General features: G+C 42.9%; 1 protein-coding gene across 3 annotated transcripts; it reads left to right on the top strand.

Annotated features, from left to right (window-relative positions):
- Positions 1-6,386: 6,386 nt before the first annotated feature.
- Positions 6,387-16,073, top strand: DEPDC7 (DEP domain containing 7; the record flags this gene model as incomplete). 3 transcript variants are annotated; one of them, XM_084263341.1, is made up of 9 exons in its annotated part: positions 6,387-6,459; positions 8,773-9,160; positions 11,833-11,960; positions 12,786-12,975; positions 13,702-13,916; positions 14,955-15,097; positions 15,289-15,414; positions 15,508-15,586; positions 15,770-16,073. In XM_084263341.1, 9 exons carry the CDS (start codon positions 6,387-6,389, stop codon positions 15,982-15,984), a joined length of 1,557 nt encoding a protein of 518 aa, XP_084119467.1. In that variant the 3' UTR covers positions 15,985-16,073. The 3 variants fall into 3 exon arrangements, with proteins under 3 accessions (XP_084119467.1, XP_084119466.1, XP_084119465.1); XM_084263340.1 differs by having other exon boundaries at positions 8,773-9,175; positions 11,845-11,960; XM_084263339.1 differs by having other exon boundaries at positions 8,773-9,175.
- Between the last annotated feature and the right edge of the window lie 321 nt (positions 16,074-16,394).

Raw genomic sequence — 16,394 nt, 5'->3', positions numbered from 1 at the left:
ATTTTTGATGTGAACTCTGCAAGTTCTCTTTGAGTTCTGGTGGGGTAGTAAGGCTCACTGCAGGATGCTTCCAGTGCCGCTTGCCCATCCTGAACTGTTGGCTTGTCAAAACACATTGTACAGTAATAGAAAAGGTGCGTTACAGAGTTCTGCTTGTAGCACACATCAACAGCCTGATCGTCTGCTGTAGAACACAAGCCTTACATATAATCGGTATGCAGCTGTTTTCTAAAAAATAATAATAATAAAAATTAAAGTTCAAAATCAGGAATTCAGTTACTGTTTGCAAATCGATTTAGAGTTCTCGCTTTTTCCCCCTTTATCAGCTGGACATCCACAGGCTCTCCACAATTGTGAGAGCTGCTCCTCTGGCCCATTTTGACTTCCCCTAAAGCCACTTTCAGCACTAACATGAGTTGGTGTATTTGGCTTTGTTGCAACATAAATGAGTTCAGGTCCAGTCAGTTACTGTGGCTCACCTGAGAAACAGCAACTCCCAGCTGGGCAAATGGGTAGCATCACAATTACTTGTGTCTGACGGTGCTTGCTCGTTCTGGTTCAACAGGTTCCTGGTGTGTAGATGACAGTCTTTACTGTTCTGTGAGGAATATTTATCCAGACAGTGTCGCTAGGACTGTGCCATCCCGCACATGTGTAGGCATGCTGTAATCCATCTCTGGTTATAATATATAACAATTCTTGGATGTCTCAGAAAACTTTTGCGAGAGGAAAAAAATTTTTTTTTAATTAAAAAAATCCAGAAACATTTTAAGGCAAAATTCCTTGGTATTTATTAAAACTGAGGTGCAAAGGCTTGTCCCTGTGACTTTGATGGCATCACTAATAGCCTGTGCGCCCTGTACACTTCCTTACCGTAAGCTGTCTGAAGTCATTCTGGCTCCGAGTTGCTCCCTTTCTGGTGCCTGCGTGTGGATTCATACTGAGTGCAGCGCGTTCCACCGGAGGTCAGTGTGCACCCGCGCAGGCTCAGCGTCCCGTCTCCCTGCCCTTCCTTTGCCACTGGCCTGCCTGACTTGGGCCCGCAGTCACATTGGTATTCCAGCCCAGGAATGGAAGGATTGCGCTCCTGAACAATGCACCCTTTGTCGATTCAAACCGGCAGACGTCCAGAAGCCTCTGTCCTGGGAACTTGTTTGTTGTTCCAGTCTCTTCAAAAATGCCAGGGTGGAATCCTTACAGAGTTCACAATTGTGTAAAATGCTGAAGTTTGTGCTTTGTAAATCATACTCTTGGCCAAGCAAGAGCTCACCTGTGAGTAGTCTCTTCATAGAGGGCCAGATGTGCTTGGCATCATGGGTTAAACGTTGCAGGATGGCATCACTGTATTCCACAGAATATACTGGTCTTTCTTAATTCAAATGTAAATGGGAAATTGGGACTAAGTAGACTGAATTTGTGAATAACCTGCCCTGCATCAGAAGGGAGAGTGTCAGTCCTCTCTTACCCATGGAGTTCAGCCCCAAGCAAAGCTCTCGTGCTCTAGTACAGATAGCAGAACAAGTTAGTAACAAGACAGATTCACCATGGGAGTTCTTTCAGCTTCCTTCATATCTGTCTGGCATATCAAATAGCATTTTGCAGTCCAATGTTGTATGAATAGCTGTGCATTTTCTTAAACTTGAGATTAACAGAGGTGGGAGAGAAAGTTTTCTGATGTTTATAGGACAATTTCAATATTGAAAAAATACATACTGTACTTTGTACCTTCATGCAATGAAATGAAGGATATTTGATAATGGGATGATAACTGAATCAAGAATAATTTCTGTAACTGAAGCTGTTGATTTTTGTGCTACATTAATATCTCTGTGACAGTGAACCCGAAGTCCAAATGTCATTTGTCTCATCATTTGTGAATGGAACGGAGCAACATTTTAAGGGTTACTGTTTAAATGTTCTTCTTTCATCAACTTCAGCACAGTAGTGAATAGAGGCTTTGTTGATATTTAAGTGGAAAAAAACAATAGAGTAACTGTTCTAAATAACTGGAATATTTTTCTGAATGTTTATGGTAATTATTAATTGCTGTGCTTTTTCAGAAGCCACCATAAAGGTTGGGTTCAATAGATCCTTGTGGTTATGGCAGTAAAATGTTATGTATATATAAATTGAAGCTGTGTTGACATGCACTCAATCATTAAAGCTTATATTGTTATGGGAAGGCATTTTAAATCTAAAGAAAAAAGTTTAATATAAGAGAGAGAGCGCCTTGTAGAGTTTAGCATCTTTATGAGATGCAAGATTAGCATTTGAAATTAGGAGTTATATGTTAATCCAAAAAAGCAGAATGTAAATTATGCTGAAAACAAGAAATTGGATAGTATTCTTCTGCAAGAATCCCTCCTTATTTCAGTGACAAATAAGTATTTTTTTTCCTATTTTTTGGCACTCAAAATATGAATGATAATTGAAACCTTGAACACTTTTTTGCTTTGGAACATTTTATTTTCCAGGTTTGGGGTCAGTTTTTCTAAACATTTTGACACTGGAACAGCATTGTTACTTTGTTTCTTGCAAGAATACATAACATTTCCCAATCACTTAACCCGCTGTTGGTCTGCCACAGATCGAGCTGCAGCACTCCGTACTCTCTATTAATATGCCGTCATCCTTTTTGGACAGCACATCCTCCAACTTCTGTCTTTTCAATAATGATACTGAACAACTTAATCACAGTCATTTTCTACTTTATGAGTAGATCTCCTTCATTCGTGCCTGGAATACCAGGAAATTACAGGTGCTCTTGCATCCAAATCCTGGTTGGCTGTCCACAAGTTCATTATGGAAAAAGCTAGGCAGCCCTTGACATAAAAGTATTCATCAGTTTCTCACTTTGGGATGATACGAGTTTCCAATTGCCTTCTCTCCCCATGATCAGAGAAGACCTCAATGTGGGTGACAGGCCACATTATCCTTTATCATCATCTTTATCCTCAAGCAAAGACTTAATTGACATGAGTGACTCACATCCTGAGCCGCAGACATGCCTCAAATTGTGGCTGTTGGAGCTAAATACTCTGTTTCTGCTGTGTGCTTCTAATTAAACCCTACAGTTCTCTTAGAAATGATTGAAAACTTAAGTTTTTAAATTCTTCAAAACTTAGGTCAATCTTGATCCTGTCATAGTTGGTGGAAGCATCTCTAGCTGACCTGGAAATAAATCAAAATAGATTTTTCTTTTGCTATTCCTCACTATTAAAGTTCTTTATAACAGTTTCAAAGAATCTGACACAACTGTACAGATTAGGGCTTGGTTGCATAATCTGTTAAAAATGTGTTTTGATCATCGCAGCTCTATTCAAAATTCTTGTTCTGTGTAGCTTCACATAACGCTATTAGAGAGAGAGCCAACAGTAAAGCTTTCCATATCATCAGATTCCCTTTCCTGGTGCTGTTTATAATTTTCCTTGCACACTTACACCCTACAGACCAAGTTTTCATATATTTACACAGTAGTGACTGTCTCTGTGTGTAGTTCTGTATTTTTCAGCAGAACTCTTTTTGCAGCAGGGTTACTGTTCCATGTGCACGTAGGAATGCCACCGAGTTGCTCCTAAGTGATTTGATGAATGAATTATGTTAATTATGTTTTTGTAACTTGTATTCTCTTGTGCATCTCATGTTCAAATTTATGGGGGTTAAGTTGGAGAAAACACTGGAAGGTGAAGCCAAACACAACATGCTGCACTTTGGTTCTGAGATCTTTCTGCCACAGTCTGAGGAACTGCACCAGTTAAGAATGACCATACTGGCTGCATGAGAATGCATTCTTTCAAATAATTACATAAAAATATTACAGTAATATTTACATGAATACATACGTGCCCTAGGAAAGCATTTCAGAATGATGTTACTATAAGAAATACTAAAAGTAGTATTTTTTCAACATGTTTTGATAGCAGATACTGTTCGACAGTAGCTGTCTGACCAGCCAATAGCTGCCATCTGCCCATGGAGAAATTGGGGTCTTAACAGTTGAGGTCAGTCTGGGCAGACATGGAGGCAAAGGCACAAATCCATGGTAGACTGCTGATCACCTAGCAATAAAATACAAGAATAAGAGTCTTAACATTTTTGATTAGCAACTTACAGTGCGTTAGCCGTGGTTCACTCTCTTCCCTGCAAGCAGCACTTTGACAAATGGTTCTCTGATGTAAGGTGTAATGTTCTCGTTAACTGACTGGTTAACACCTCTGATTTGAAAATGTTTGTAGTTCTAAATTCTCTCAAGATTACGGTGAACCATTGCAGAATGATTGACTGCATTGCTTTATTTCAACAGCTGTGCAAAAATAAATTCTTTTTTTAAAATGGAAATAAACTGATTTGCAGATAAAATATTTTGACAAGGTATCAAAAAAAGCAAACATCAAACTACTACAGAAGTGGGAAATAACGTGTCATGGAAATCCCCGCTGACCCATGCATTTTATATATATATATTTTATTAGGTTTTAAAAGCAACTGTCAGATACCTGTGAGTCAGAACTATTTCTTTTAACATCTTCCCCTATCCCTCTAAGAAAGAATTCTCTGTTGCTTCCTGCTGTTGAAAAACACTATGAACTTTCATTTTCAAAGGTTAGCATTTTGCTACCATTTCAATAGACTCTTTTTCTCTGGATTTAGGCTGCTACTTTATCTGAAAAACTTAACAAGAGCTTCCACTCTTAGAGCTCTACTATTAAATACTTTACAGGGCTGTCAGTGAAATATGGAACTTATGGCTTGTTTGCCATAAGTTTGTACTATCTAGTTTCCTGTACCAAATTTTCACAGCTTAAAATGAAACAGGTCTATTGTTTATGCATTGTGTAGGATGAACAAACTTACAGTGCCCTGCCTTTAAGGATAAAAGAAGGCTAACTTGAGCTTCGTTGGATAGCAGAAGTTCTGCACTTTATACCTGCTTGCGCAGTAGAACAGGCTACATTATTTTGCAAAACTGTTATCGACACTTTGAAAATGTGAGAACCCAAATTTTTTCTATGAGTTATGATCTATGTTATTTGGTCAATAGTGTGTGCATTTGTCTACTTTTTAGTTTGTGTATCATGGAGGACAGTTTTGCTTTGTGTCTGCTCCTGCTGAAATCCTCGGTTGGGACAATCCCCGTTATCCATAGAGGTGAGGAGATGATGTGCTTGAAAGCAGCTCTGAGGAAAAGGACTTTGGAGTACCTGTGGATGAGAAGCTGGACATGAGCCACCAATGTGCACCTGCAGCCCAGAAGGCCAATTGCATCCTGGGCTGCATCAAAAGTGTGGTGAGCAGATTGAAAGCAGGGATTCTGCCCCTTTGTGCTGGTGAGACCTCACCTGGAGTACTGTGTCCAGCTTTTTTTGCTCTCAGCACAAGAAGGACTCCTGTTGGAGTACGTCCACAGGAGGGGCCACAAAATGATCAAAGGGCTGGAGCACCTCTCCTATGAAGACAGGCTGTGAGAGTCGAGCTTGTTCAGCTCGGAGAAGAGAAGGCTCCAGGGGGACCTTATAGCAGCCTTCCAATACCAATCAGAAAAGTGCCTGTAAGAAAGCTGGGGAAGAAGAACTGTTTGTGAGGGCATGTAGCACTAGGATGAGGGGGTAATTGTTTTAAACTCAAAAAGGGGAGATTTAAGTTGGATATTAGGAAAAAGTTCTTCACTTTGAGGGTAGTGGTCACTGGAACAGGTTGCCCAGAGAGGAAGTGGAGGCCCCGTCCCTGGAGATATTCAAGGTCAGGCTTGATGGGGCTCTGAGCAATTTGATCTAGTGAAGGTGTCCCTGCTTACCGCAGGGGGTGGGACTAGATGACCTCTACAGGTCCCTTCCAACCCAACGCATTCTATAATGCTACGAACGCTGGGTAGCATTTGTACTGCTGTAGGGAGCACCAAGGATTTTACAGCCCCGCTGTTTCGGCACAGGTGGCGTTGTCCAGGTGAGAGCGGCAGTGCCCCCTCGCGCCAGAAGCGCGGTGCGGGTACGCTCGCGATGCCTTTGCTGCGTTTCCTCCCCGAAGACGGGCAACGCTTATAGATCCTGGTGCTCACGCTCACAGAAACCAGACCTTGTACATCTGTCCGGCCGCGGGTTATGCTATGCCGGGGCATGTCTAGGCGGGCTTTCACTGCTCTTTCCGCAGTCGAAGACCCTCAGAGAGAGGGCGTTGGGGCGGGATTTCGCTTCAGCCCCCCGAGCCGCGGCCCTGAGGTGCGGCGGCACGCGGCCAGCCTTTCAACGGCCGCCGCCGCGCGCGCCCCGCCCCCGGGTGCGGGCTCGACCAATGGGGGTAGGCGCGGGCGCGGCGGCTCCGCCCCTTGGCGGGCTACCTCTCCCCGCAGGCGGCAGGCGGGCCGGCAGTGCGCGGAGCTGTCGCTGGTCATGGCCACGGTGCGGGAGAAGGCGGCGGCTCTGAACCTCAGCGCTGTCTGCAGCCCCGCCGCTAGGCCGCCGGGTACGGGGCAGCGAGTGGGACGGTGGCTGAGCGGGTCTGGGGGGAAGCGGGTCGCGGCGTCCGCTCGGGGAGGGTGCCCTCAGCCCAGGCTCGGTGCGGACAGCTGGTGAGGCGAAGTGGGGTGAGGCGAGGCGGCTCTGAGCCTCAGCGGGCTCGGCGGACAGACCCATCCCTCTCTAGTGCCTGGCTTCAGCCCGCTGGGAGCCTGGTGCCGGCGCCTTTCCCCGCTCCACATCGGTTCAAAAGCTGGCCGCTTTCCGCTGCCGGTGGAGGGGGGTGTTTCCGTCCGGGAGGCCCTGTCCGGGCTTCGCGCCTGCCCGGCCGCCGCCCCTCACCGAGCGCGGCGCGGCTTGGCCAGCGTGCGGCAGCCCCGCGGCTCGGGCGAGGGGGCTGGCGGCTGGGGCGGTGCCTGCCGAGCGCCTGTGGAGCTGCGGGCGGCGGTGAGTAACAGGGAGGCTCGGACAGCTGTTCTGTCCCGCCGGTGAGTTGGAGAGCAGGTGCGCGTCAGTGCGACGCGAAGGGCGCTTGTTGGGGGCTCTTTCTGCTATTTTTTTCTCCACCTCGAGCACTTCAGCTTTGTAAGACCTTGTCGCTTTAATGCTCGAGGCCGTGCTTAGTGCTGTTTCCCCAAAAGGTTTTGGGAATGGGTGAAGGAAGAGGTAATAAAGCAGCGGTTAATAGAGGCGTTCCAGGTGGAGTGGGGTGATATTTAGTTTAGCAGCAGAAATCAGCGTTGATGTGTGATTGGTGGTGCTGGGTTTTGTTGGGGTTTTCTGCTCCCGAACAGGCTATCCGGCTATCAATAAGGAACTTGTGCTCTGTTTTGTTCTGCCCGCCTCAAGGTGTCACTAGGCTAAAGTATGAGCAAACGCGTGCTACGGCTGGAAGTTCTGTAAGGCTCCTACCCAGTCTGGTTCAGTGCCTTGTTGTAAAAAGCTCTTTTCCCGACGTGAATCTTTTCAGAAACCAGGTGTCCAGTTGATTACAGTTCTGAAGATAGCTGCTGCTGTCCGCTATAACGGTGTTACTGTGTTCAAATGTTATTGTCTTCCCTGGTTTTTTTCTTTTCTTTGATTTTTACTGCCCTCCTGACTTCTCCCTCCTCCTCCTGTCAACTTGCTAATTTCTGGGCTCTCTGGAAGATGGAGATCAGCTGGAAACTCTGGTGCCCAAAATTGGAATACAATTCTCTAACTAAACCTACTTCAGACTAAGCAGACAGAAAAAATACCTCTTGCATCTCTGTGGAAAATGTTCATGGTAATATGTTCCAGAATGAGTTGCATGTTGTTCTTTTTAAACACTGCATCACACTGTTAATTCATTTGGTTTGAGGTCTGTGCTAACCCCGGATGGCTTTCTGTAGGATTGCTGCCAACTCCTCATTCCATATTTTGTTCTTCAGCTTTTGATTTCTCTTAATAAATTATTCATCTGATGTCCCAAGAAGCATATATTCTAATTCTGGCCCCTCTGGTGGCTGTAACTATTCCCTCTTAGGTGCCACCTCCAAACTTTGTAAGTATATTCTGTATTTTTAAGTCCTTGTAGAGGCTGTGTCTAGCCCCTGGTCAAACTGTTACTTGCTAGCGTGCTATTCTTAATCAGTTTGGTAAATGAGTAATAGTTTAGTGGTTTTATTGGGGGAGGGAAGACTGGTTGGCTAAAGGAAGTGGCGTTGAGTACACAGATCTTAAATCTCAGTTGGAGCTGTTGTGGTAGAAGGCTGATCTGTGGGATAAGTGGAGTGGGGGGTACCTCGTGAGAATTCTGGATCTTGCTAGTGATATGCTAAGCACTGATACTAGTTAGCTTGTGTGTGTGCACAATTCCTCGTAGGAAACAAGGTTCTGATGTGGCTCTTCATCCCTGCCTCCTCCTCCCCCTGCTCAGCTGTGCAGTTCTGTCAGTGTTAATAGAGGAACTGGGGAGTTATGAGTATGTACAACTAGCTTTTCTCTGGTGGAAGGTGTGCTTTGGGATAGTCTCTGCCTACTACCATTAGGTAGTCTACTTCAACCATTTGGTGATGGAGTAGCATGGAAAAGGATAGTGTCAGAGTGACAGGCTGAGGAAGTTAGAAGCTCTGGGTTGCAAAGCTTCAGGTTAGTGTAATAGAGGTAACCACCAGAGTGAGGATACATTGCTACAATGCAGGAACTAACAAAATGTTAATACATGAGCAACACAAACAGAACTGGAAGTCTCAAACTTTTAAATCCCTACAAGGTTGATGAAAGTTAGTAGTCTGAAAGGGGCAGTTCTCTTCTAACTGCAGCGTGACGTCAATCTTTATGCCTTCTCCATTCTTAGGCTTCAGCTTGGCGCAGAAACCATTTGGAGCAACCTATGTCTGGAGCAGCATTATCAGTGCGCTTCAGACTCAAGTGGAGGTGAAAAAGCGACGCCAGAACCTGAAGTGCTACCACGACTGTTTCATTGGCTCGGATGCAGTGGATGTTGTCTTTGCCCATCTCCTGCAGAACAAGTATTTCGGGGACATTGATATTTCTCGTGCTAAGATCGTGCGGGTGTGTCAAGCGCTGATGGATTACAAAGTATTTGAGGCAGTTTCAACCAGGGTCTTTGGAAAAGACAAACGGTCTGTCTTTGAAGACAGTAGCAGCAGCCTCTACAGGTTCACAAATGTCTCAAATCAAATGGAACTTGATAAAGATTACCAGCGGTGTACACCACAAAGGTTAGTACGTGGGATGTGAAGGTAACGACTTTTACAGTAGGAGTATGTTATGTGTTCTGGGGGAGAGAAGGGAAAGCTGCTGTATACTTACAGAGCTGTGGGAGGAGAAAAGTAGATACCATACAGATGTTTGTGGGTGAAAGACAGGTAGGAAACTGCAATTTGAGGTAAATCATTCAGCCCTCATGGTTAACTTGTTTTCTGTGTCTTATCGCATTGCCTTGGGGGTATTGGAGTAGAAAGGTCGGACATTGCAGATACTGATCTATTGGGCTCTAAACCAACGTAACCAACTGGTATTCAGGTGCATCAGGCTAATGCAATGGAACAATTTCTAGTCACTATACACTTACCTCTGGCATAAGCCAGTAATCTTTCCAGTTTTTGAGGGGGAAAAATCAGGAAAACTTGCTCCTTTTGTTTGTTATCTTAGCTTCACTACACTTCAAATTTAGCTTTTTAAAAATGTTTTTAGCTGTTTCTTTGTGTGGCTATGACTTGTTCCTAGGTTAGGTTGCAGACTGTTATGCTACTGCGTGCCATAAGAGAACCAGAGGGAAGTGCAATTGTGAGGCTTTTGTTTCCCTGTCTCTAGGAGTGGTAAAGAAAACCTTAGTGCTAACAAAACCATCACAAAACAGAACACGCTGCTGTGTAGATGACAGTTTGCCAAATACCTTCCCTTAAATAGTTTATTCAAAGGTGAACGCTTTACATATTCCAACTTATTCTTCTAAGAACCTGTGTTCATGTATCTATTGCAATAGGTTTTAGCAATATGCATGTTGAAAAGTAGTATTGACCTAGAAAGAAAATACCTTATGTGGTTGATGATTGGTTGGGGCAATGCCAAGTACAAATGCAGGCTGGATAGTGTGGAAGGAGAGAAGCCCTGATGAGAAGGACTCAGGGGGTTTTGGTGGATGAGAAGCTTAATATGAGTCAGCAAGGTACACTTGCAGCCCAGAAAGCCAGCTGTTTCCTGGGCTGCATCAAAAGTGGCATGACCAACAGATCAAGGGAGGGGATTCTGCACCTCTGCTCTCTACTCTTGTGAGACCCCACCTGGAGTACTGGGGACCCCAGAGCTGGGCACAGTACAAGACAGACATAGAGCTGTTCAAGTGATTACAGAGGAGGGACACAAAGATGATCAAAGGGGTGGAGCACCTCCGATATGAAGACAGGCGGAGAGAGTTGGGCTTGTTCAGCCTGGAGAAGAGAAGGCTCTGGGGAGATGTTATTACAGCCTTCTGGTACCTAAAGGGACCTACAGGAAAGCTAGAGAGGGGCATGGTGTGATAGAAAGAGGGAGAATGTCTTTAAGCTGAAGGAAGGTAGGTTTAGATTAGATGTAATGAAAAAAAGTCTTTACTGTGAGGGTGGTGAGTCACTGACACAGGCTGCCCAGAGAAGCTATGGCTGGCCCCTCCCTGGCAGTGTTCAAGGCCAGGCTGGATGGGGCTTTGGGCAACCCGGCCCACTGGAGGGTGTCCGTGCCCATGGGAGAGGGGTTGGTTGGAACTTGATGGTCTTTGAAATCCCTTCCAACCCAAACCATTCTGTGATGTGTTCATGGGAGTAGCAAATGTGAACTTCAGTGCATTAGCTCAACTGATCAGAAAATTCTAGAAGCAGGAAAATCAAAAATGAGTAGTTCCTTGGTCCTGCCTCTCCCTGACCCCCATCTAGCTCCTGTTGTGTGCTAAAGCAAAATGTCTCAATTTATTTGGAAGGAGGAAAATTCATGAGACATTAAAAACTTAAGTCATATGTTGCATTTAAAAATACATTAATCACAAGGGCCCTTAAAGCAAGACTTAATTGTTTGGACAAAGAGTCATGAAACAAGGTTATTTGTGTTCTGTTAGTGTAGAATGAAGGTGTCTTTCTTCTGGGCAGGGCACAGATCTATTAGATTACATTTCTTCATTAGTGAAAGGAACAGATTTATTGATACATACAGTTTGTTGCATACACAACAAAGATAGTGCACATCAAAAGGATTTTGCAGTGCCCTAAACCAAAGAAGCTACAGAAATTGAAATTTAACAAGTATACTTAGGGATATAGTAATGTTATGGCTAGAGTTCTGCTATGTACTCAATAGTGAATGCAGTTATGAGAAGAATCTGAATGGCTGACAGGTTTCTGAAGTCTTCCATTAGTTGCTGAATAGCTGTAGGAATGGTGTAGCTATGGAGTGTCCACCTTCTGGGTTTTTCAAGAACAGCTGTTTTGTCCTCACTTTGCTATCAGGAATAATGTCATAAAACTCTGCAATTTTTTGAAGTGGAGAATTCTGTTTGATGGGGGGTTTTCTATGTGGTGTTGGTGTTTGGTTTCTTAAATAATTTCTCATCCTTACCCGTTTTCTGTGGTAACTGGGGTAGCTGGCTGATGCTGGCTATGACAAGTTTCAAGAGAGGAGCTCTGCACTCGCACACAACTGTTGTATGTAAATAATTCTTTAAGGTATAGTACATACTCCTGTGTGGCTTGGACACAGGAGATGTTGGGTTGGGGAGCAGATTGTGCAAATATTCATGTAGAGAAAAAATTTTAAAATCTTGAACAGTTACCCACTTCTATATGTTACATGATATTTTTGGTTATCCATGTATGGATAAATATGTGTATATATATATATAGGCTGTTTATTTTAATCTTAGACATGAGAAGAGAACGTTTCACTCTACTCCTGTCAAATCAGAAAGCTTGGAGGATCTCTGGGAAAACCTGAGTTTAAAGCCTGCAAATAGCCCTCAAGTGAACATCTCACACAGTTTGTCCCGTCAAGGTAAGCCAGATAACACCTTGGTCATTAGCTTGTGGGAGAAGGAAGATGATAACTGTAGGACTGGGAAGGCTCATGCCTGTCAGAGTGGAGAGGGATTCAAAGTGACTCTCAGAGTATTTTGGTTTGAACACCATGTCATAACAAAGGCAAACTGTATTTGTTGCAGGCTTGCTTTGTATTTCATTGGACGGGACCCGCTATCTCTAGTTGAAATAAATCAGTGTTGAATTTTGTGGAGAAGAATACATAAATTGTGTAGAGGCTCACTTGAGTTAGGAATGCCCTTCATAATATTCAATTACCTGCACTACTTTACTTAATCATGACCAGTAGTCTACTGTTAGCTAAAAACCTTCCCTGCACTGTCTGGTGCAGATACAGACTGTTACTAACAACTGATGTCTTCTCTCTGACTAAACTGTGACCTAGTGTGGTTTCTTTGCTTAAAAATGCTAATACAGCCTAGAAACTCAAAACTTGAGCCAGATCATAATGGTGGAAGCTGTGATAAGGACAGTGTTGCTTTAGATTTTTTTTTAATATCTTATCTAGGAGGCTTGCAAATTGGACCACAAAGAATGTGAGGTGCTTCAGATTGACCTAAAAAGCAATTCTCTGGCACTTGTAGTTAACTAAACAAATGGCTAAGTTCCTGTTGTGGAGACTTAAAGCTGATAAGGGCCACGCTCTCTGCTACTGTAACTTTTCTTTTATTGGTAAAATTAATCTGCTAGGACTTCTGGGAGGAAGGGGAGTTATCTTTTTCATAATACCTCTTTTTGCACATGCTGAATCTGTGCACTTTGTGTATTCCACCCTTCACAGTTATTAATGAAGTGTGGCAAGAACAAACAATTGCTCGCCTGCTGCAGCTTGTAGACCTTCCTCTCCTTGAATCTTTACTGGAGCACCAAGAGATCACACCTCAACTTCCCCAACCAAGGAAGGGAACTGGATATGTCATCACAAGTAACTACCTAGACAGAGAGATTCTCAAGGCTTTCAGTGACTCGCAGTAAGTGTTCACTGCTTATGTCTGCAACTTTGGAGAACTTGACTTTCATAGGAGTGTAAAGCACATTTGATCTTTGGGCAGAAAGGATGCAAGTAGGCACTTCTCCCTGTTACTGAGTTAGTTGGCAAATACTAGTTGATGAGCTCTGAAACAGAGGTAGCTGAGACTTATTTATCATGAACACTGGAAGATGTTTTGTGAATGCAAGTACGGTATTTGATAGTATTCAGAGGGGGAATTGTTTGCTGCGTTGAGGAAAGAATAGAGATTCTTGCTGCTACTTTGAAAAAAAATTTTCCTTAAAATTACCTGTGAGGGAATAGTTTAGCTTCTGTATTTAACAAGCTAAGAATGCTGAGCTTGAAACTGTTAAAAACAGTGTGGAAAAACTTCTAGCGGTCTGAATCAGATCAAGGTTCAGGTTTCTGTTTATCTAGCAATAGTTATGTCCTTGTCTAACAGTAAAGGACATCACTGACTTTAGGTTTAACTGCTTGTGACTGTTTACCTCTGAGTTACTAATTCTTCATCTTGATTAAATGAGGTGTATGGGTATGATCTACCTGAGCGTCAGGAGAAGTCTGTCTTTTTTTGTGTGTCAATTTCTGCTGACTTTAAGTACTCTCATGCAGTGAGAAACTACTTGCTTTCTGTGAAAAGCAATGCAACTGACTCTGAAAGGCATCAGGAAGCAATGCTGCAAAGTAAAACCACTCTGTCTTTTAGAACAGATGAATGGCTCTCAGCAGCAATAGATTGCTTGGAATATCTTCCAGATCATATGGTGGTAGATATTAGCAGGAACTTGCCTGATCAGCCAGAGAAAGCGGATGAGTGGAAAATACTGCTGTTTGAAAGCATTGGTAGGTACTATGGCCAGAAAAAGGAGCCGCTGCTAAGCCATGCGTCTGAAATCCATTCAGGAATTGCAGAACTATTAGGTAAGTAAAGCTATATTCCTAAGCTTATGGGGGAGATGTATTGACAGGCTGAATATTCACTATAGCAACCAAGCTTAAAGGTTGACTTCTGTAAGGTTGGCTTTTCTTCTTTATTTCTAGTCATGAAGACAGTGCTTTGAAATGGAGAAATCTTAGTCCTGACTCGCTGCAGTTCTGTAACTTGTGTTCAGTTCTGTGTAGAATGGCTGTGAAACTGGAGGGCTATAACTTGGTCGTAATTAATGTCTATGGAAATGTAAACGTTCCCAAGAAATTAAATATAAGTATGGTTTAATATTAAATACTTAGGCAATAAGATGTAAAGTTAAAGCTCTGTGGATCCTTTCTATCCCATTTACAACTCTCCCCTCTTGTCCATACAAATGTTTATTTCTTAAACTTTGAGACAGTTTTAATCATGAATTAACATCTCCTTATCCCTCTTTTCCTTACTCTTTGCTCTTCTCTCCTTTTGTTGTTGTTGTTCCACGTTGGTAGGAATATTTTGCATTTATACCCCATTCCTCCTCCTTGTATGATAAAGGGAGGATACCAGTACAGCCTGCTTCATTTAAATAATTCACACTTCTAAAGTGGATATTCTGCATAGTAAGGCCAATTGAAACATTGCAAAGCTCTACAGAATGGCTTGCAATTAACTGATCAAGGTAGCTCATTTATCTAGGACATCCCTCACTTCTGTATAGATCTGTTGTTTCCACAACAGGTCCCTGATTCTTCCAAAGGGAGCTGTTTTCTTTTTTCAGTGTTCATATTCCATTCAAGATGGCTGAACTGTAACTGATCTTAATTGGAACTGAGTTTTCTTAAGTATCAGGCTAAGAGCCCAGGTGTGGGCTGTTTGCAGATTGCATGCAAACAGCTCTCCTCAGCCTGTGGGAAATCTTTGTGAGAATGAATTGCTTTGTTTGACCAGTTCTGTTCAGAGATGAACTCCTCTGATGTGGCTAGTTCAGGTGGTTTATTGTAACATTTATTTAAATAAACATGGCAATAGATACTTTTATCTCTCCTCAGTGAACGGGAAGATGGAGCAATCTTTAGAGGCTGTTCAACTCTATCTGAAACTTCTAGACAGCCAAGTCAGGGAGGAGTTCAGAAGACTCCTGTACTTTATGGCTGTTGCAGCACACAATTCTGACCTCAAACTACAGAAGGAGGTAAATGTGCATGCTTAACTGTTACATATTGCTTTACACTTGCTGAAATCTAGAGGTCCCAGACACTGACCAGAAGCTGTAGCTTAAATATGTGACTAGAGGAGAAGCAAGGACTTGAGGAACAAAGATACTGCCCTTAAAGTGGGACACTAATTATCCTTTCCTGATCATTGTTTTGTATTATCTGTTAGAGTGACAACAGGATGGTTGTGAAAAGAACATTCTCTAAAGCTATTATCAACAATAAAACCTTATCCAGAGGGAAAACTGACCTCCTGATCTTGTTCCTTGTGGATCACCAAAAAGATGTGTTAAAGGTAAGTGCTAGAAAATGATCAGATTTTCTTATATGCTTATGCATATAAGCATTTTCTGTGCTGCTGTTTGACTGTCTTATCTTTCTATTCAAGATCCCAGGCACACTGCATAAAATGGTCAGCAATAAACTGGTGGCTTTGCAGAAAGGCCAAGATCCCAGTCAGATAACAGGTAAGAGTTTAAACAGACCTTTTTCTTCTTGTCATGCACCCAGGTGAGAAATAGAAGGTACTGAGGTGATGCAAAAGGACTTGCTGTAGCAGTGACCACTCTGTAAAGGAGTATGGGTCTGTAGAATCTTGAGGGTGGCTGGCTGTGGTGCTAATGATCTGAATGTCTCATGTTTTCTTCTAGGTTATACGTTTTGCCAAAAACTTGATGAGAGAGAGTATTGCTCCAACACAGAGAAGACCACAAAAGATGAGCTATTCTCTTTATTGAAAGCTATTGATGAAGATTCAAAGCTCTCTGACAAAGAAAGAAAGAGACTGCTAGGGCAGTTTCATAGCAGTAATCCAAGTATTTTTATGCAGTATTTTGGAGACAGAGTTACTAATATGTGTGTGTGACTTTATACGCTGCTTTCTGTACTCTGGTATTGAAAACACTAATATATTTGTAAATATTTTGTATTTGTGTATCTAATAAAATTATTTTGCGCAAATGGGTGGAATTTATACAATTAATACCAAAGACAATGATATGCAAGAAAGCCTCTACTTATAATTTAGCTTTGCTCATTCTTAACTGCTGTAGGCTCAAAATAATGCTGCTTCTTCCTCACCTGAAGCTGAGTCTATTGGCTACCTCTAGTCAAGTATCAAAATTGCAGATCATTGTGAATGAGATCTGTTGCCTCTTGCCCCAGCACTGAATGTTTTTCCTGATTAGCCTTACATTCTGTGACTGTCACATGGCATTGATCTTTAACTTGCTGTGTAATAGACAAAGCTGAATTGCATCTCTGCTTGGTGTCCAT

Source organism: Gallinula chloropus (assembly GCF_964237585.1).
Source record: "Gallinula chloropus genome assembly, chromosome: 4".
Taxonomy (NCBI): domain Eukaryota; kingdom Metazoa; phylum Chordata; class Aves; order Gruiformes; family Rallidae; genus Gallinula; species Gallinula chloropus.
This window is presented reverse-complemented; position numbering and strand designations above follow the sequence as displayed.